Raw genomic sequence first — 19279 nt, forward strand, 5'->3', positions numbered from 1 at the left:
GCTGCTGTGGTAGGGCAGGCGAGGGGACTTGAGCTCGTTGAGCTTGCTGCGGCGGTGGAAGAGGTTAGCGAAGGGTTTTTGCGCATGAGGCGAAGCCATCAGTCAAATAAGCTGCAAAGAGTAGTCGCGGTTGGCGGGGAGCGAGCATCTGCGAAGGAGAGGTGGTCGAGACCATGGCGGGAACGGTGATGGACGGAAGATGTCGAGGAAGGCATGGTCGCCATATTACAGTTGCGGCGTTGGAGCCCAACGACGGGCGGCTGGGGTGGCAGGGAGGACGACTTCAAATACTAGATGGCGCGCCAGGTCTGGTGTAATGATGCGCAGTTGACGTTTTTGAGTTCGAGCTCGACCGCGTGGTCTGGCAGCATAAGGTTTTTGGCGAGAAGGTGTCAGGAGAGGGGGGGAACTGGTAGTGTTCTCGCATGAACCTGGGCAAGAACGACAGAGCTCTCGAGGTCGGAGCTTGTTGCCGGGTTCGAGTTTATTATGCCATGGTCACTCGCTGGTTGTGAGGCGCCATGCCCTTTCCTCCAACTCTTATGCGTGATGTATCCCGTAGTGTCGTCGTGTATTCGTCGACGACTCGTTTTCGGTCTGGTGGTCTCATCTCTCGTTCCGTCACTCCTCGCAACGCAGCGCAACCCACACACACACACACACACACACACACACCTCCCGCGCGATCAAACACGGCAAGACAAAAGGGACTTACTCTTCGAGAGGGCCGATCTCGGCGAGACGGGGCTTCGGACGATCGCTCGCAAGGGATTTCGGGATGGCCGGGACTGGGGGTACGGGGGATATCGGCCGCGTCGAGGTGTCGGGCGAGGAGCTGTGCCCGATGGAGAGTCCGTGACGCGGGTCGCGGAAGTTGTCGGGCCAGTAGCTCCGGTGTTGGGCGGCGGTCTTGGAGACGACGGAGAGGTGCGCCTGGGTCTGTCGGTACTTCCGGTTGAAGTTGGCGATGGTGGCTCTGCTCCGTGATGCAGAACCGAGGGGCGGGACCGCGATGCCGACGCCGTTTCTCCTACCGGGCACCGGGTACAGACGCGGCGGAGGGGGCGGTCGAGGGGGAGGTCCTCGCGGCTGGGGCTGTTGTGGTAGTTGTAGTCGCTGTGGTAATTGTAGCTGTAATTGTTGCAATAGTCGTAGCCGTATGGGCGGTGACGACGGTCGTGGTGGTGCCTGTGCCTGTGCCTGGCCTTGTTCTCGGCCGTTCTCTTGCGCAGACGAAGGGCGGTCTCGAGTCTCTGGCTGCAGATAGACTCGGATGTGTCGCTCGGCGGACGGCGAGTCTTGGTTGAGCGGCGGGTCTTGATGATGATGATGACGATGATGATGGAGGACAGAGAGCGAACGTGAGCGCCGCAGCAGTCGCCCGTCAGGGTGAGGGTGGTGTTGTTGTTGTTGTTGGTCGCTCGACGACCAGTAGACTGGCCTCCGGACGGAAACGGAACTGACCCTGAGCAGCTTGCGTTCGTGTAGCTGCAGTGGCGGCGTCAATTTCTTTTGAGGACCACTCGTGGTCTTGAAGTTGCTTGTCTGACGGTGGCCAACCGGAGGCTGTTGGCCAGCGGTTCCCTGTTCCCAGCCGTAGCTGTTCGTGCTCGGCGGGGCGTCGATGGCGTCGTTGGCGTTGGCATCAGTCCCCGGACCCGCCATAGTGCTTATGGTGGTGCCTCCACCCTGTCCTTGGAGTAATTGCAGGCCAGTTACAGTGGTCGGTCCCACCCCTGTCTCCCCTGTCGCCCCTGTATTCCCTGTCGCTTCTGCTGCTTCCATCGAGCCGTCCCACCCACTCATTTCGCCCTCACTTTCACTTACCCTGCAATTTCTCACTCGCCCACACTACCGCATCCGCAATTTCCCTCCAGGGGTCGTTCGTCGCTTCACCACCCCGTCCTCTTTCTGCGATCTGCCAAACTGCAACGCTGCACCACCTCCCGCCAAATGTGGGCGCGGATTCGATACCGGCTCGTACCGGATCTCGAATTCCGAACCAGCACGAGAATCAACCGAACCCCAACCGCACACACCCGTCACTCAATGACGGCTCTCGCGCGCCCGTCCTTGCGTTTTCGTCCCTTCTCCGCTGACGACCCTTCTCTCGTCTGTCGTCGACCTTCTCTCTCTCTCTCTCTCTCTCTCGGGGTCTGGCACTTGGTTCGGATCTACGTCCCGGAGAAGGTCGATCCCTCTCGGGCACGCGTTTCGGGGAATTATGCTTATCGTTTCGCCTGTCGCAGCCGCACCTCGCTTACAAGACAGTCCAAACCCAAATTGCCGTGCCGGCGTCTCATGAATCCCCGCGTCGCTGTTGCTTTGGACGTTTCGACGCTCTGGCCGTGTCCTGGCTCGAGGGGAGATACAACCCTTGTCCTGGCTTTCTTCGACGGTGCAAGGGGGAAGGCAGGTGGGTTCTCTTTTTTCCTCCCCCAGGGCTCCGGCCGTTCTCCACGCCCGCGTCCGACTCGGGCTGGTAAGCGATGTCGGGGGTCCGGCGGGGATAGCCAGAGAGCGGAGTTGATCCGGCCGATATCTCAGCCCGGTACGACGCCGAGTCCGAGTCCGAGTCCTCGCTCGATGTTGCGGCGCCTGGAAAAGAGAGGGCTGTAGCAGAGGTTACGCGATATACTCTGTTTACGTTTTCAGGGTCCGGTATGATGGGACCAGCAACGTCTGGGGCACAGAATGGCCGGCCGGCCGAACAAAATAACGACCAGCGTCACACCCGCGAAATAATAGACTCGCGGGGCCGGAGCAAGGGGCAAAGGAACGACAATGACTTGCGTCTTAGAAGGTGTCGAGAGACATGACCGCCGGGGACGCGAGGGCTCAAGAAGCAAAAACCCGACACAGCAGCAAACTTGAAGGAAAGGAAACAACATCGGAGGAAGAAGGAAGCAAACGGGGAAAACGAGAGACATCCTATGACTTAAGACAAGAGCCGGGCGCGCGTCCAAGAGGGCAGGGGAAAACAAAAGCCAAAAAGAACAGACGTATCAAAACATCAAAACCACTTCCGCCCCCCTCACGACAGCCACCAACCCAAATTTGTCCCTCACAACTAAGCTAGCCGGCGGGATAGAGTCCCAACGGGCCTTGCCGGGCAGACCACCAGCCACCCCTGCAGGCACCGCGGAGACGGACAGAAAGAACAAGACGGAGGGGGTGCGGACGGCTACGGCGGAATCGAGGCAACGCCAGCACAGCTGAGAACCTTGGAGGGAAAGGGGGGGACAAGCAGAGGCACAGCTCCCCCTCTCTCCGTAGGGGTCCGTCTGCCCAGTCTGACCACATCGGACCATAGGCAGCGACCTAGTGAGGCTTGACAACCCATGCGCTCCCGTCCGCGGCGCTGCAAGGAGAAGGGGCCCGGGTCATGACTAGGACGAGGAAGCGCCGCACGGCCGCTTGTTCCGTTTGCTTGCTAGCGGCTCGACTTGGGGCTAGAACATACACGCACACACACACACACAATGACGACGGAGCTGTCGTTGGAGCTTCCAACCTCGGTTCTCAGCTGTCAGTTCATCCTTACCAGCTGGATTTTGGTAGCGCATTTCGTCATGCCCGGTCCCGCGCAAGGGGGGACAGGAAACATCGATTGGACCCAATGAACCTAAAGTTGAGACCCGGAACCGCTCAAGGACACTATAGAACGACATGTTTCAATGTTTCACCGGACAAACAGACATGCCAGGAGCCCTCCGTTCAGTCCTCTATCTCTCTCTTTCTCTCTTCTCTCACCCCTTCCTAGCATCACATGCACCCCTTGGCCGCTGGTTGAAGAGTACCGCGACTATCCAACTCTTCGCTCCTCGCACATCTCGTCGTCCATCGTCGGCCTCTACCCCCCTAAGTAGTGCTAATCACATCGACAACGACAAAGGGCTACCACGTACAGGGTCCTCCCAACGCTACCTGGGCTGGTGTTGATAAGAACCACGAGGCTGCTCCCCTCCCTCCCGGTTTCGCATTGACCCGCGCGCTCTCTCTTCAAGGCATAACCTCCTACTCCCGCGCGGACTCCCGCGCCGAGCCCCCTGTCCCCTTTGTCATTCACAACGTCCGACGTTCGTCAGCTCTGCATTCACGTCACTTGAATTGAAACCCGGAACATGCATGCATGCATGCAAGCAAGCAAGCAAGCAATCTGCTTTTGAATGAGGTCTGTAAGAGAGAGAGAGAGAAAGAGAGAGAAAGAGAGAGAAAGAGAGAGAAAGAGAGAGAGAAAGAGAGTGCGCATGGCTCGAAAGCCCGCTGTCCTCCCCCATCGGACGCACTCCCTTCTCCTTCACCCTCAGAGCTCCGGATCCCGTCCCCTCAAAAGTCCGTCATCCCACCCCCCTCTCTTCGTCACTTAGCAGACGGTCCTGGCGCCATCCAACAGCCGGTCTACATACACCTTGCCTTTCACGACCCATCTCGTGCTCGTCCTCGTCCCAAAAGCGGCATCGTCATGTCATCATGTCATCCCGTACCCCCTTACCCCCCTATGCCAGGCAACGAACAAATGCCCATAGCTCGAAACACCAAACACTCCCCCCGGAGATATACGTCGTGTAACCCCAGTGGATGTTTCGTTTCTCTCCCCTGCCCCCTGTCCCTCTTAGTAGAACATCTTTCGAGTGACAAAAAAGATGGCCTCTTTCCCTTCCCACAACCAAATATGCGCAACTCAGGCCATCTAATTCGTCACCCGCGTGGCAATGTCAAAGCCCCCGTCCTGCTCACCGGAAAAGAAAAACCCATTCGACTACGCCTCTCCACCCCCCCTGCCGGAAGGAGCAGCGCTACCTATTAATGGGTGCATAAAACCCAGCACTGACTGCACAGTATCAAATGGGCATGCATTATCTTTTCTTCACCCTTCTGCTAGGTGACTACATTATTAGCAGCTTCAAATTCCAGTCTTATCTTTTTGGTCCGAATTCTTCCCCTCTTCTGACAGAAGCCTTGATTCTCTCCCCCTCCTCCAAGAGTCATGCACCGCCCTCCCGGGTGAAGGAGAGGCTCGGGACAAGTCTCAGCCGATCCAACCCGCCTCTCGTCCCATCTGCATCCGGTATCACGAGTCCAGGTCCCCCCCCCCCCTTCTCCCCGCGTTGACAAAAGCTACTTCTCCGAGTGGTGAAGAAGGAGAGCATGAGTCCGGGGCGGGAGAGCGCGTTGCAACAGCAGGTACCGGCACCGGCATGCGGAAATCTCACGCAGCTTTATGCCGGCACTGCGCTATTGTCGATCAAACACGCCTCCGCAGACCACTCCGAACCACGGCGCAGCAAGAAAAAAGAAAACAAGAAAAAAGAAGAAAACGAAGAAGAAGAGAAAATGGAATTCAAGGAGGGGCGACGATCGCCTCGTTTCTGCTGCTATTGTATGTCTGTATTGATTGCTCTGCCTATCTACCGTATCATCCGATGATCCTCGATGAATATTGCTTCGTGCCTATGTGCGTGCCCCGGGCTCATCCTTTCTCCGCCCAGCACGGTAATTGTATCTCCTCGGGAGAAACCACGCGCCCCCTTCAGATTTCAAAGGCTGCGGCAGGAAGCCCAAGTTATGTGTATCTTTCCATGTGGAAGTATTCTCGCTCTGCCAAAAAAAAAAAGTTGAAGGAAATGGAAGTGTCCCGTGTCCCAGAAATGATGTCGAGCCAGATTCCCTCCCGTGCCTCATGATGCATAACAACGCCTGCCACTCAACTTGGAACCTATTGTGCTGAAGAGAGGAAGAACGGGGTAAAGAGAGGGGGGGCGGTCATCTAGCCGGTTGCGATCCGAGAAAATGAACAAATCTTGCAACGATGAAAATAAAACTCCTCGTGGCAGCCGGAACAACCTGCCATGCCGTGCCATGCCATGCCAAACGCCATTGCCTCCCTCGCAAAATGACAATGTAAACGACTGTTTACCGTGCACAAGAGCCAACGGCACGTCAGGGCGTCTCTAGTCCTCATTGTCGGTGCTCGAGTCGTCCGAAGAAGAATCATCGTCGTCGTCGCCGTCTACTGAAGCACCGCGCATCTGCTGCAGCAGTTTCTCGGCTGTCAGGGAGCCACCCGACGTCGCCTGCGAGGGCGGACCGCCGACCGCCGACGCCGAGTTTGGCTTCTTGGACGGACTCGGCACGTGGACCTCGACGCGGTAGCCATTCTGCTGGTAGGACGACGACGGCCGGCTCCGCTCGCCCTGCGACGCGCTCGCGGTCGGGTCCTCCGTCGCGACCGTCGCGTTCGACCCGTTTAGGCCGTTGCCCATCTCCGTCACGGCGACGGTATCGAGGTAGGACGACGACGACGGCCGGCTCCGCTCGCCCTGCGACGCGCTCGCGGTCGGGTCCTCCGTCGCGACCGTCGCGTTCGACCCGTTGAGGCCGTTGCCCATCTCCGTCACGGCGACGGTCTCGATGGGCGTGCCCTGCCGCGAGTCCTGCGTCGCCATCGTCGCCATCGTCGTCATCGCATCGCCGTTGCCGTTGATGCGGGCCCGCTTGTCCGCATGGACGTCTCTGGTTGGCGTCCCGACCGCGCGAGAAAGTTGGTCGGGAATGCCCAGTCTCGCGCGCTCGTGCTCCATCTCCTCGCGGCCGCGCCGCTGGCGCAGCCTGATGTTGTACTTCTTGCGAATGATGCTCTGCCTGCAGGCGTACGAGTTCCGCAGGCTCGTGATCCTTTTCTGGATCTCGTCCGCGTCGCCGCCCACCCTGTGGGTGTCGTTGATCTTGATCCTGAAGCTCTCCTCGGCCAGCCGCAACTCCTCCTTCAGTGCGTGGACCTGGCTCGCTGTCAAGTGGGCCATGTCCTTGGCTTGAGGTGTGCCGAGTGGCACGCTTTCCGAGCTGTCAGGTTGGGTGCTGAGCGGCGCTGCGCGGGGTGTCTGCGTGGCAACGGGAGTAGTTGAGGTGTGCTGCGCCGCCGGGCTGTTGCTGGCCGAGGAGACGTAAGTCGGGGCGGTGTCCGATGCTGGTGGTTTGGCAGAGGGGTTCAGACTAGTACGAGGCATAGTGGGCACAATGCTGTCTTTGCTGATCTCGCCGTTGTCACCACACACCTTGTTCATCATGTGATACTTTAGACCACCATAAACACTGAGTGTCTGGGCGCAAAAGGGGCACATGTACCTCTCTCCGCTAGGGCCTGGAGCCGGCGCGGGTCTGTTGCAGATGCGATGCTTAACGTGCTGTGACGCATTAGTTTGACGCTCTTGTTGCACAACTACACAACTTACATGGGCGTAAGCGTTCGGCGTCGGGAAGCCGCGCTGGCAGGTTTGGCATCTCGGGACGGATGGATCGACCGATTCCAGTGGGTGAGGGGCCATCTGGGGCAAAATTTGCCCAACACTCTGTTCATGCGGCAAAGGCAGGTCATGTCTTGGGCCGGGCTGGACGTTGACGCTGGGTTTGCTGCTCGGCACAAATGGGATGACGTGATCGTCCGTGATAACGTCGTTGGCGTCGTAACCGAGCCGCTCAGCCCGCGCGAGTGCGTTGACTAGTCTGCGGGCCTCGATGGTGGGCAGGCGCGCCACCAAAGCCTTGTCGAGGAAGGTGTTGCTGGCCTTGGGGATGATCACGTCGGCGACCTCGTCGAGGTCGGACTGGTTCATCAAGCCGACCAAGTCGTGCTTTGCCGCCGAGACGAGGCGGGTGCCGAAGTCTCGGACAGCTCTCTGGAGAATTACTTCGTCTGCGAGATGCATGGTGACGTTCATCTGGGCAATAGTCAGCGACGATGACATTTGGACGTGGGAAACAGATGGGAATCAGAGCCCTCGGGTGAAGGTGACGGGCTGCTGCCCCCAAATGGCATACGTACAAGGAAGGCCGTGTGGTAGCGGGATCCTAGCAAACACTTCTTGTGGTTGTCCCGGATGGCGCGCCTGATAGCTTCCGGATCGCATTCCGCCAGGACGGCGGAGATCTTGGCATAATCGTCGGCGAAGCGAAGTGCCCTCAGTCCATCATCGTTGGCGAGAGGCGATGATTGATTCGGCGGCTGAGAAAGGTCTGAAGCGACTAGCGAAGCAAATTGACCATTGCCGTTGGGACTCGGGTAACGAGGATCTGGCACCGACCCGGATGGGTACCTCTGCTGCTGCTGCTGCTGCATCGTGAACTGCGAGTGCGTGGGTGAGGGCTGATGCGTGCTATTATGTCCGGATCCATAAGAATTCGACTGGGCAGACGGCAGCGCCGGAGAGGCCATTGAGGAAAGAAGGGCTCGGGCTCAGTGCCTGTCTGAACGTTCCCAGATGGATGAAGTCGACGATGCGCGACGCGGATGGTTTGGCAACCACGTGACTGCCAATGGATAATTCAAAGCGGCAGGTCCGACGGCGACTTCGGAAGGGGCGGCCGGGTGATAGCTGAGAGCACGTCGATTTTGAGTGCAATAAGGCAACTTGACAACTCACTGTGCGCGAAATGACGCGGTCAAAATGGGTTTGACACGTCTTTTTGTTGTCGTTTGGAAGTTGTCGCAACCTTCGTTTGAAGTCAATCGGTCACTGGTGATCTGCGATTGGATGTAGAAAGGGGCAGGGGTCTGCGTGATAGACAATGTGAGGATGATGTGCGTGGTCTTGAATGACTCGGATGAAGAGATATAGCGTTATAGAGAAATAAAATAGAAAAAGAGGAAAAAAGGGGAAAGTTAGGGAAGCGGGGCGATATAATTAACAGAGAAAAAAAATGGCGTTTTTTTTGTTTTTTTTGGCTACTATACATTAATTATACTGGCCCGTGCAGCAGGACCGACCCACCTCTTCGTTGATTGGTCCTTCCTCTCGCGTCAATCAGCGGTGATGACTGTTCTGAACTAAAACCCCATTCTTGTGCATGTCCAGCATGAATCTAGCCGGGCAGCGGTAGAATGCCAGTGCGATTTGGTCGGCGGCCGGTGAGTTAAGCCTATTTAGGAAGGCACTGCCACCACCGCCACTGCCCACGTCCATAACCCATGCAAAAAACGCCCTTTTTGCCGCAAATCCACCATCGCCAACAGACGCCCACAATGCCCAAGATTAAGCCCTTATATCCAACCTTTAAAGAGCAACAGCAACGTATACAACTTTACTATTGCAATAAGGGTTTTACCTATTAATTAAACAGGTCACATGATATAATAAATTTTTAAATTAATTGTAGCTGTTGCCTCTATTTTGCCTTAACTTTGAATTACTTAAATCCAAAGAGTTTTTAACTTTATATAACTTTCTGAATCCTAACCTTCTCATTGGTCAGCTAAGCCGGAATATTGTTTTTGCTGTTGCTGACATAATGTATTCCGAAATAGGTTTAACTCACTGGCCGCCGACCAAATCACACTGGCATTCTACCGCTACCCAATCTAGCCAGTGAGAGCCACTACGTCTATCGGTCTAGACTGCTCACTACCTACAGGGACGCGCCTTGTAACACCTCCCCGAATGATTACACCACAGCAAAAACAAACAGAACTGTTCGGCTAGAGCCTCTGGTCTCGCTAACCCTGTAGCCCAAAATGACGTCATGTAGAAATAACCTTTTTCCACGGGCGGGGGAAGGCGTTGCCAGCCTCTCGGATTGTCCATCTACACCACTGAACCATACCTGTCCGTTGTCTTCTCAGGATACCATGGCCCCGTCCTGGGCCCGTCCCTAGAGGTAACCATCAGTGAGGCAGGGGAAATAGCAGCGGCGCGTCAGGGACAAACTGGCTATGTAAGTGGCCTTTGCCTTTGTCCAAGGCCTGACATGATACCCAGCCATGCACCGCCGCGTTACACGAGCCGCGAGACCGTCCTGGCTTGATCAAGCCGTTCAATATCCGTGCAATCACCATGTAACTCTGTAATTATATTCGTATAGGCTCTTTGTTTTCAATTGGTAGTGTCATGCTCCCAATTCCTTTATGGCCTCTATGACCAGCTAGCCGAGCCCAGTCCCCACTCCACCTTATCGGTTCCCAAGGCATCATCATGACAAAAGTCCGTCCCAACCCAGGGTATCATTTCAGTCTTTTTTTTTTCCTTTTCCTCAACTGCGCGCCCGTCCACTCAAATGTTCTCGCCGATGCACGCGAGCATCAACCTCTCGTAGTCCCCGCTCGTCTCGCCCTTGATCCTGCTCGCCAGGCTGCGATGGTACCTGGCCTGGTACGCGCCCTTGACATTGGCCAGGAAGTTCTGGTCCCAGTGGAACCGCACAACGCGCGCCACGAGGAGGTGGTCCTTGGTGCCGAGACCCGCCATCGAGTCCTCGAGGAGCTGCGCGGCGTGCATGTACTTGTCGACGGCGTGGCGGAGCTGGAAGAGGAGCGCGTCCTCCATGTGGCCGGAAAATTCCTTGCACTCAATGTTAGCATTCTACGGGAGGGGAGTAGAGTGGTTGCGTGGGGGGATTGGTGGGGTCAGACTCACCCTCTTGATGACATCCTCGAGTTTTCTGCGAAACTTTTGCTCGTACGCCTGGTTGATGGCGCGGATTTGGTTGTCGTTGCGGGTGCTGAGGATGCTGCAGACGAGCATCTCGTCGGTGCCGAGCTTGCCCTCGGTGGCCTTGTACAACTCCATGACGTCCGAGTCAACCTGCTGTGGCACGACGGGCGCCGAGTCCTCCGCCCTGTTGGCGCCGAGGACGATTAGGAAATGCCTCTCCGTTTTCATGCTGAGATCGCCCTTGACGTCGTCTTCCAGGCGTCGCTTGAAGGTCTGCTGGTACGCGCTCTTGATGGCCTGCATGTCGGCGTTGGATCGTCCGAGCAGGACGTCGTTGAGGACACTCTCCTTGGTGCCGACCCCGTCCATCGCCTCGTATAGGTTGTAAATGTCGGACCTAAGAGGACCGCGCACGATGGACACCAAGCCTTTCTGGAACCAGCTGCTCGTCTCCTTCCTGACGTCCTGCTCGAGATCGCGCTTGAAGTTTCTGTTGTAGGCGGACCTGATGGCGTCGATCTGCAGGGGATCCTTGGTCGCCAGGCATCGGATCAGTGCTTTCTCGTCGGTGCCGAAGCCCTTCATCGCAGCCCGCGCGGCCGCGGCGTCGGGCGAACCGTCCCACTGGATAATCTGGGGCGGGCCGTAGCCCAACGACGGGGGCGTCGGAGGTCCATAGTGCTGCGGAGGAGGAGCGCCATACTGCTGGCCGGGTGGCGGGCCGGGCGGCGGTGCGCCGTAGCCTCCGGGCGCAGGCGAGTGCCCGTAGGGCGAGGGAGGAATCGGGGGAGGTGCGCCGTATTGGCCGGGAGGAGGACCAGTGGGCGGTGGATATTGGCCCGTGGGAGGTCCGGCGGGAGGGGGGTAGTATCCTCCCTGGGGAGGATACTGGCTGGGCGGGGGTTGCTGGTAATAGCCGCCCTGCTGCGGCGGAGGTGCACCGTACTGACCGGGAGGAGGGCCGGCGGGCGGAGGATATTGGCCACCCTGAGGAGGGTATGGCGATCCGCCGTAGCCAGCCTGGGGAGGCGGAGGGTACTGCTGGCCGTAGCCTTGGCCATGCGGCTCTTGGAAGCTGTCAGATTACCGACGTCATAGCTGAGGACCAGGGAATGCAACTTACGGGCGCCGTAGCCGTAATGGCCTGGATACGACATTAAAGTGTCTCGAATGCGACGCTCAGGGTTCAATCGCGTGTACGACGACGGGAGAATCGGGGGCAGGCGGCGGTGTGTGTTGCGTCAGAGACGAGACGGGCGGGGTTACTGGTATTGATGGTGTATGTAGTGTACTCCGTAGGTGTAAGTAGGGGTTGTGTGCGTGGTAGAGATTGACTGCGGGGCAGGTCGACGATGCAGAAAGTCGGAACGTGGGATGGAGGAGGTCTTGGGTGGATGTGCTGGGCGAGTTGGGGTTATTTAACCCGTCATGTACATGGCAGTATTACCTAGGTATCTCGCGGTGGCAGTGAGGCAATCCGTCAGCTGCTCTTCGGTCAAACCCCAACGGACCTGCACGCGGCGAGAGGCAACACAAGACGATTGGGCTGACGATGGCCGCCGAGAGATGACTAGCTCGCATAGTGGCTTAGTAGGAGCACGCACCCAACGTCATGGCGAAGAGAAGCTATGGGCGGCTTGGGCAGTGCAGGGCAACCAAGGTCCACAGAAGGCAGAGAGGCGACCTAAAGGAGCCTTCTGTTTGCGCCGCAAACCCTGTCGAGCTCATGTTGCGCCACAGTAATGCGTAATCGAGGCAGGGGGAGGCCGGGGTTGAAGGCCGCGCGGGTCTCTTCTCTCTCGCTCCCCTCTCTTGACCAGATTCGCAGTCCGATGCGAGTGCACAAGGCAGGCTTTGGGACCTGGTTTCGTTGCGTTGCGTTTATCGTGAAGATGCGGGGATGAAACGGTCTTGTTAGGAACTGCTCTTGTTTTTGCACACAGGATTAGCGCCGAGTATGATCGAAGGGGGAAGGGGAGCAGATCGACAACGGCCCTGCTGTGTTGCCCTACCGGGTACGATGGCCTGCACGATGGAGAGGGCCAAAGCTTCCCCTTGCCCATGCACGACACGTCTTTGGCACTTTCGTTTCTTGAGGAGTGGATCTGATGGAATCAAACCAGAAACGCACGCCCCAAAGGAGGATGAGGGAGGGCTATGGTTCGTTCGTCTGGAAAATGGGAAGTGCCACAATCTGAGTGTTTCTAGACGAGCCACATATGCACCGCCGCCGCCACACAGCAATTGCCCCAGTCTAATCCGGTAAAGCCAAGAGCATCAGCCACAGACACTTACATAATCACCATCGGACTTCGGATTTGGAATCTTTCACAAGTACGGAGTACTTAGATTAGAACCCCTTCATCGCGAGCCTTTTGTGCCTGTTTCACTGTAGCACCTGCCACTGGGTTTTTCCTCCATGTGGAACTCGGCAGTATGGAACGTTGTATAGTTTGGAGGGCGTCTTCCAAAGCCCCTCCCCCCCTTCCCCCCCCTTTGGCTGCATGCCAACAGGAACAAGAGCACCGGGTGGCTGGGAGAGAGGCGCCAGGGAAGTGAAGCCTCTCATTGGCCAAACTATGTCTAGTTTCGCCCAGCGCGTGCTGGAAGCCTGCTAAAGAGACAGTACGTACCCCGTCATCGTGCTTGCCCCCCCCCCCCCCCCGCAATGTTCACGACCCCTGGATCCGCTGCTTCTCCTTGGATTCGGCTCCCGCAGCTGGAGCCTCCCAACCACCACCATTTCCCATCATCACCACCACCACCGCTTCGTGTGGCTCCATCACCAGCCATCCGCGTGTGCTAGTGCAGCGCAGTTGAACCATCATGGCTCTCTCCCACGCGCCGTACGTCTGTTTGCTTTTATTTCACACGTCTCCAGTTTTCCTCTGTCCCCCCCTGGCTCCTCGTACACTCGGTCGACATTTGATATCCCCCATATTCCGTCCTGTCCATGTCCGTTGTCCAAAGCTGCGCATATACCTACATCTGCATACACCAGCACACGCATCACCCAGTCAAGCGTTTTTCCAGCATCATCCTCGACAGAGTCTTCAGACACAAGCACCATCTCGCTCATCGTCGGGATGCGCCCCTCGGTCCCCATCCCCCTGCTGTTGTCCGTCTCTACGGCTGCCAACGCCATCCCCCTCCTTGATCGTCTGCTGCATCTCCGTGACGCGAAGCCGTTCAAGACCTACTCGGTCGTCAACGTCGCGGGAAGTCCCACCACCGACACTCCTGCCGTCGTCACCGTCACCCGGTCGCCGGTTCAGGTCACCGTGACGCAAAGGGTCACAGATCCCGTCCCAGACGCCTCATCTGCCGTCCACACAACATCCACATCCCTCATCATCGTCAATGTTGACGCTACTACGGTTGAAGCATCATCTACCGTTACCGTCTACCCGACTGTGACGCCCACCCCTGAATCAATGCCTCTCTCACCCACAACAACCTCGATAACGCCGCCGCCAGCTTCACCTCCGCCGAGCTCCGCCGTTCCAGAGACGTCTTCGGCGCCTACATCAGACGTTCCTGTGTCCTCTCAACCTACCGCCTCGCCCACGAGCATTTCTGCCCCGTCAAGCTCTCCGGATCTCTTCCAGAGTTTGGCACCTTCGTCAAGTCCTCCTGTTGCGGTGCCTCCTCCTTCAACTGAGACATCGGTTGTTCCGAGCGCATCGCCGTCAGCACCCGCGAGTTCCTCGACACACGCGGTCGAGCCGCCGCCGCCGTCAACCGAGACTCAAGTGGTCCCCAGCTCATCACCATGGGCGCCTGTTGTCTCCTCCACTGCCATCGTCCTCCCTCCTCCGTCGACGGAAACATGGGCCGCCCCGAGCGAGCCGGCATCGACACCAGTCGAGCCGTCCACTGCCATCGTTCTCCCTCCCCCGTCGACGGAAACGTGGGCCGCCCCGAGCGAGCCGGCATCGACACCAGTCGAGCCGCCGCCACCGTCAACCGAGACTCAAGTGGTCCCCGGCTCATCACCATGGGCGCCTGTTGTCTCCTCCACTGCCATCGTCCTCCCTCCCCCGTCGACGGAAACGTGGGCCGCCCCGAGCGAGCCGGCATCGACACCAGTCGAGCCGTCCACCGCTATTGTGGCGCCTCCCCCGCCCACAGTCACCCCTATTGCACCTACTTCCACTGCTCCGCCCGAGCAGTGGTCCCCGACCTTGTCTGTAAACACTACTTCGTCATTGACGTCGTCGACAACAATCCCACTATCTACTCTACTCACCAGCACCACGGAGTCCAGTATCTATCCGACCCCCACCCGGGTCTATGAGACGACTTCCCAAATCACGTCGGAGCAGACCCCCAGCTCCCTCATCCTACCATCGACGTTCGTCACCAGCGTCGTCAGTGTTACTACACCGTCCCCCGTCCCAACTTCCCAAAGCTACGACGATGGACACTGGAATCCCAGCAAATACCCCGAGTGGACAGGCACCGCAAGTGCGACGCCCCGCTACCGCCGGTGAAGTAGGCCATCTACAAGATCCCTGATGAGACGGCTCGCGCAACGTGTATGCTTTATGTGTTCTCTCTTATCCTTTCGCCACATGGCGTCCCCTTAGCATGGCATGGCGTATTCTGGTTTTGAGTAAAACGAACGGTGCACGCTCACATGGGCGACTTGTACTAATGACGCCCGGGAATAATGGATCGTTAAAAGAGGGAGACGCCGACCTCAGACTGTGTGTGGAAAGGACTCACAGCAGCATAAACCAAGAGCTGGAACGCGCTGTTATCCTCGGTTTTCTTTAATGTCTGTAATCACATAGAGTGTAGATAGTTCAACGAGGAGTTGCTTATCATCCGTCCGCCGCATCGCCCGTGACAGAAGCTTGAGCGAGCTGCTACATCAAGCTACAAGCAGTCGGCCGAGGTGTCAAAAAGCCATCCAAGTCTATTGCCGACGCCATGGACTGTTTCAAACTCCGGTGCTTCCCCAAAGCGACTCGAATGAACCGGCGCATGAGGTGGGTAAGAAGCAAGAGCTCGTGCCGAAACTCGGGCTGTCGACCGCTCCGAGGCATGAGGTCATCCATGTCCAGCGAGTAGCCGGATACCACAGTGCATATGGCTGGAAAACGGCCCCGTGCGATTCTGACCGATTTATATCCTGGAAGTTGATCAACATCAAGCTGCTCAACCTAGCAAGCTTGTCCCTCCCTAGCCTTCCTGATGCCGACAGCGCAAGCCGACTCATTGGTCGCCCGGAGCTGCGGGTAGCGCTCCGCGCTAGAAAACGCTAGCATTGTCGCCAACGCGGTGACACGTCGGACGTTGACGAACGGGTTCGTGGGATTTCCAGCATGTGTTCTCCCTCTAGCATTTAAGAAAAGGGGAAGAAGGGGCAACTACGAAGTCACAAAGCAAACGGGAATCATGTGTGCCCCATGTGTGGCTCGTGTGTCTTGCGTGCTTCCCAAGTCAGTCGTCCCTGCAAGGGCCCATGAGCCCAGCTCGCGACGACTCTTTGCCTGTAAGGAACGGAGGGCTTGCAACGCCTCTATAACCGTGTGCTATTCAGTCTGTGCCACATATCGATCGTGGACTCGTGCGGGTGCGGGAACCGCACCGGGGGACTTGCGAGACGGACGGTAGTGCAACGCGACACCCAGCCGTCGTTCCGGCAGGCATCCGTTGCCTGACCCGCTCTCTCCCCATTCATTTCAGATATCTATACTACTGCAGTGAGACACAAGGCCTAAGGTGAGAATTGGCTCGGTGAGGACGCTACAGCGTCGCCGCCCAATGGCGAAGCCACACGTTCACCGGCCCGGCTCGAGCCAGCGGACAACTCAACGACTCAGGCCACCCACACCTGACACCCTCGGACGCGACGGATACATCTTCTCATCCAAGACAAGGGAGCGGGAGCAAACGGAGCTTGGGCAAGCGCGAACCGCAGCGAGCTGGTTGGAGTGGGAGCGGGGGGGCGGTGGTTTGGGAGGACATCTTGCGACATCTAGGCGGTCACTGATCACCTTCGTCATTCCCTCAGCTGGGTTTCGCCCTTGGCATGCCCTGGTATCGGTTGCTCTTTGGCCAGGTTCGCCGTTAGCCCGTCGGCTGACAGGTTGATGAACGGGTAAGGCATATAGGAGATGCTGGAGCATTTGGCATGTGAGAACAATTCCGTGAACAGCCTATAACCTCACGCCCACAACGCTTTGCTCTCCTCTGCTACATTTACACACACACACTCTCTCTCACACACGAAGCTCTTACACCGCTTTCACCTATCCCACCTCATCCTGAAAGCAGGCCTTTTTCCAAATCACAAACGACATTCCCTCGCCTCATTGGCTTTACCGCCGCAAGGGCGTGCTATCTCTCCTCGCAATGTTCCCCCAAGTCAGGACGTGCCGCCGCAAGGGTGTCCTCTCCGCCCTCCTCATCTTCTTCCTCGTCGCTTTAGCCGCCGCCGCCGACGACGACGCCTTCGACGAGGGGACGGCGAACGCGACCCTCCAGGACCTGAGCCACCTGTACATCGCCCCGGACGCGTCGTGCGCCGGCCACGAGGGCCAGTGGAACTGCCTCTCCGATAGGTTCCAGCACTGCACGGACGGGCAGTGGACCGCCGTCCTCTCGTGCTCGGGCGCCGAGAGCGCCAGCGCCGTCGACACCGGCTCCGACTCCGTCTCGCTGTGCAGCCCGCTGGGGAAGACGGACGTCGTCGACTTTGAGGGCGAGTGCAGCGCGGCCTGGGGCTGGGGGGGCGGTGGCGGGTGGGGTGGAGGGGGCGTGAGCTGCAACGGGAACGGCTGCTACCGCGGCACCGGGACGAGGTTGGGCGTCGGGCCGTGGGTGTATGTCTCTGTTGTCGGGGCAGTGGTCGTGAGGTTCTGGTGAGGGACGGTCAATGAGGATGGAAGGGAAAGGGGGAAAGGTGGTGAAGGGTCTTGGTAGAGGCATATATGTTGGGTTTTTTTGCGGCGTATTTTGGGTGTGGGAGTCGTTGAAATTTATGCTGTTTGAGAAACCTCATCTTCACAGGTTTCTTAGAGGCAGCTGGCGCTGCATTTGCCTTTGTATTGTTACCGATGGCAGTTGGCGTTTTCCTATCGTGCACTCTAATGCGTAAACATTCTTACCATCAACATCCGACCCAGACGTGATGGGGGCCACCCTCTGGAAGCAGAAATATACCATGGACATCGGTTTCTTACAACGGCCTCTATTCTTCTCGTATTGGAGTTGATGTAACTTTACTAAAGCCGGCTTTGATGTTGATTATTCCGCATGAATCATTATGTACGTATCATCATCCGCTGCTTGCTCTTGCTACACCGTGGAGGCAACGACAAGTATCCGGTACGTGGTTAAAGCCAAACTGAAACATGAGAAACAAAGGCTGCTTTATGGTTTCACGGTTCAGACCCTGTTGTGTCAAGCACCGATGCCTCGTGTCCCGTCCGGAAGTGTTTAACGCTGCGGCTGACGGGACGACGTAGATACATGATGGCTACTTGTCGGTTGTGTAGGAGCTATACTAAAGACCAGATGGAACCCCAGGCCATCCTGAAGAGCCTGGACAATTGATGATGTATACACAAAAGTCGGGCGTCCCAACTGAAAGATACACCATCACCGCATCTCGGGACCCCTTACACTGGCCCGTGAACCTCTACTGACCCGATGCGTGGATAGCAAGTCGTCGAACTACAGGAGGAAAACAAAGTCGCCCGAATACCTAGCATCTGCCCCACAAAAGCCAGCTTTACCGGGAATAACGGCAACGGTTGAGGCTGACATCAACGCCATCACCCGTGGGCAACGGCCCACACCCACAGATCGTCCCTCCACAAGGCGAGTTTCGCGCTATCGTGACGTCACCCCCTTGGCGCATCAGAGGATCAGGTTTGAGGCCGATGACAACGGCCTCGACGGGCATATAAGTGTGGTTTCCAGAAGCATCATCAGCCGCGCAAGTATCTGATTCACGCCCATGCTAGTGCAAAGAGCTACCGTATCAACTTGGCAATACTTTCTCCTCTTTCCATCTCGAAACACAGCCAGCGGGACCATTAGTAGTCGGTCAAATCAGCGCACATCAACCCTCACAATGGCTTCCAGCACCGACGCCGCCACGCTCGACGCCCAGAACGGCAACTCGTACCAGGCTCCCGGGACGCAGCCCGTATCGAGGGCTGCCGAAAGCACCGTCGGCGGTGGCGATGCGGCGACGACGCGCAGCGGCGGCATCGGACAGCAGATCAAGGGCGCCTTCGCCCAGGGACACGTGAGTAGTCCTTCTTCACGCGTACCGCAAATAAAACAGGGGGCCGAAGAAGATAGCCCCCCCCCCCCCCCCCCGCCCCCCTCCCCCCACCCGTGCTGACGAACAAATTCGTGAATAGGGCGTCGGGGAAGTGCTCCGCGGCAAGTTCAACTCGGCCGTCGACACGGCGGCGGGAGACCCGCAGGGCCAGGCGAAGAACAAGAACATCGCCACAGGCGGCGAGAGGGAGTTTGCGACCAAGGATTTCGTCAAGAAGGGGACCCTGGACAAGGCGTTGTGAGTTCGGGACGGAGAGGGATGGAGGGTGGTTGCTCGAGCGCGTGTTTTTCTTTTTCCACCCGGATTTTCTCGGCAGGGTTTGCGTGATACCACCTTTAGACATGCAGCGATGATGTGAGAGTCTTTCTCGTACGACGTCACCGGAAATCGATTGCGTGATTCCAAGTCTTCGCCCCCAATTTTCAGTCGTCGATCAGGGGTATTGGTTCTGTGAGACTGTATCCTGAGAGCCTGGGTTGCCAAGTACCGCTGGGATTTGACACAACTCGTTGGTGCATGTCTATCCTCAAGGGGTTTGAATTTGAAG

The 19279-nt window shown here is 57.6% G+C and overlaps 9 protein-coding genes across 9 annotated transcripts; 6 read left to right on the plus strand and 3 right to left on the minus strand.

Annotated features, from left to right (window-relative positions):
• Window positions 1–711: 711 nt before the first annotated feature.
• Window positions 712–1665, minus strand: LY79DRAFT_591746 (uncharacterized protein; the record flags this gene model as incomplete). The annotated part of the gene is made up of 1 exon (XM_060561320.1): window positions 712–1665. One exon carries the CDS (start codon window positions 1663–1665, stop codon window positions 712–714), a length of 954 nt encoding a protein of 317 aa, XP_060412103.1.
• A 2283-nt stretch (window positions 1666–3948) lies between these two features.
• LY79DRAFT_277713 (uncharacterized protein) lies at window positions 3949–5017 on the plus strand. Its single transcript, XM_060552087.1, has one exon. The coding sequence runs from the start codon at window positions 4133–4135 to the stop codon at window positions 4808–4810; it is 678 nt and encodes a 225-aa protein (XP_060412104.1). The 5' UTR covers window positions 3949–4132; the 3' UTR covers window positions 4811–5017.
• Window positions 5006–5840, plus strand: LY79DRAFT_277747 (uncharacterized protein). The gene has a single exon (XM_060552088.1). It carries the CDS (start codon window positions 5202–5204, stop codon window positions 5685–5687), a length of 486 nt encoding a protein of 161 aa, XP_060412105.1. The 5' UTR covers window positions 5006–5201; the 3' UTR covers window positions 5688–5840.
• A 114-nt stretch (window positions 5841–5954) lies between these two features.
• Window positions 5955–8215, minus strand: LY79DRAFT_519509 (uncharacterized protein; the record flags this gene model as incomplete). The annotated part of the gene is made up of 4 exons (XM_060555148.1): window positions 5955–6186; window positions 6304–7187; window positions 7236–7721; window positions 7826–8215. 4 exons carry the CDS (start codon window positions 8213–8215, stop codon window positions 5955–5957), a joined length of 1992 nt encoding a protein of 663 aa, XP_060412106.1.
• A 1589-nt stretch (window positions 8216–9804) lies between these two features.
• LY79DRAFT_277789 (uncharacterized protein) lies at window positions 9805–11867 on the minus strand. Its single transcript, XM_060552089.1, has 3 exons — window positions 11551–11867; window positions 10410–11494; window positions 9805–10334 (listed from the first exon to the last, which is right to left on the minus strand). The coding sequence occupies exons 1-3, from the start codon at window positions 11582–11584 to the stop codon at window positions 10047–10049; spliced, it is 1407 nt and encodes a 468-aa protein (XP_060412107.1). The 5' UTR covers window positions 11585–11867; the 3' UTR covers window positions 9805–10046.
• A 1223-nt stretch (window positions 11868–13090) lies between these two features.
• On the plus strand, window positions 13091–15250 carry LY79DRAFT_705013 (uncharacterized protein). The gene has a single exon (XM_060564996.1). It carries the CDS (start codon window positions 13514–13516, stop codon window positions 14918–14920), a length of 1407 nt encoding a protein of 468 aa, XP_060412108.1. The 5' UTR covers window positions 13091–13513; the 3' UTR covers window positions 14921–15250.
• Window positions 15251–16790: 1540 nt separating this feature from the next.
• LY79DRAFT_519529 (uncharacterized protein) lies at window positions 16791–17303 on the plus strand (the record flags this gene model as incomplete). Its single annotated transcript, XM_060555151.1, has 1 exon — window positions 16791–17303. One exon carries the CDS (start codon window positions 16791–16793, stop codon window positions 17301–17303), a length of 513 nt encoding a protein of 170 aa, XP_060412109.1.
• On the plus strand, window positions 17183–17668 carry LY79DRAFT_559613 (uncharacterized protein). The gene has a single exon (XM_060558269.1). It carries the CDS (start codon window positions 17314–17316, stop codon window positions 17533–17535), a length of 222 nt encoding a protein of 73 aa, XP_060412110.1. The 5' UTR covers window positions 17183–17313; the 3' UTR covers window positions 17536–17668.
• An 848-nt stretch (window positions 17669–18516) lies between these two features.
• LY79DRAFT_671323 (uncharacterized protein) lies at window positions 18517–18973 on the plus strand (the record flags this gene model as incomplete). Its single annotated transcript, XM_060563900.1, has 2 exons — window positions 18517–18693; window positions 18812–18973. 2 exons carry the CDS (start codon window positions 18517–18519, stop codon window positions 18971–18973), a joined length of 339 nt encoding a protein of 112 aa, XP_060412111.1.
• Window positions 18974–19279: the final 306 nt, after the last annotated feature.

This window comes from Colletotrichum navitas (assembly GCF_030913465.1).
Source record: "Colletotrichum navitas strain CBS 125086 chromosome Unknown LY79scaffold_48, whole genome shotgun sequence".
In the NCBI taxonomy this organism is placed as follows: Eukaryota; Fungi; Ascomycota; class Sordariomycetes; order Glomerellales; family Glomerellaceae; genus Colletotrichum; species Colletotrichum navitas.

What these genes read in the sequence shown, in the direction of transcription:
- LY79DRAFT_277713 (XM_060552087.1), top strand. Translation starts at nt 4,133, where the DNA reads ATGCATGCAAGCAAGCAAGCAAGCAATCTGCTTTTGAATGAGGTCTGT.
- LY79DRAFT_277747 (XM_060552088.1), top strand. Translation starts at nt 5,202, where the DNA reads ATGCGGAAATCTCACGCAGCTTTATGCCGGCACTGCGCTATTGTCGAT.
- LY79DRAFT_277789 (XM_060552089.1), bottom strand. Translation starts at nt 11,584, where the DNA reads ATGTCGTATCCAGGCCATTACGGCTACGGCGCCC. An exon ending in CCATTACGGCTACGGCGCCC is followed by an intron (nt 11,495 to 11,550) that starts GTAAGTTGCATT and finishes ACAGCTTCCAAG; the next exon opens with AGCCGCATGGCCAAGGCTAC. An exon ending in TCGAGGATGTCATCAAGAGG is followed by an intron (nt 10,335 to 10,409) that starts GTGAGTCTGACC and finishes ATTGAGTGCAAG; the next exon opens with GAATTTTCCGGCCACATGGA.
- LY79DRAFT_705013 (XM_060564996.1), top strand. Translation starts at nt 13,514, where the DNA reads ATGCGCCCCTCGGTCCCCATCCCCCTGCTGTTGTCCGTCTCTACGGCT.
- LY79DRAFT_559613 (XM_060558269.1), top strand. Translation starts at nt 17,314, where the DNA reads ATGAGGATGGAAGGGAAAGGGGGAAAGGTGGTGAAGGGTCTTGGTAGA.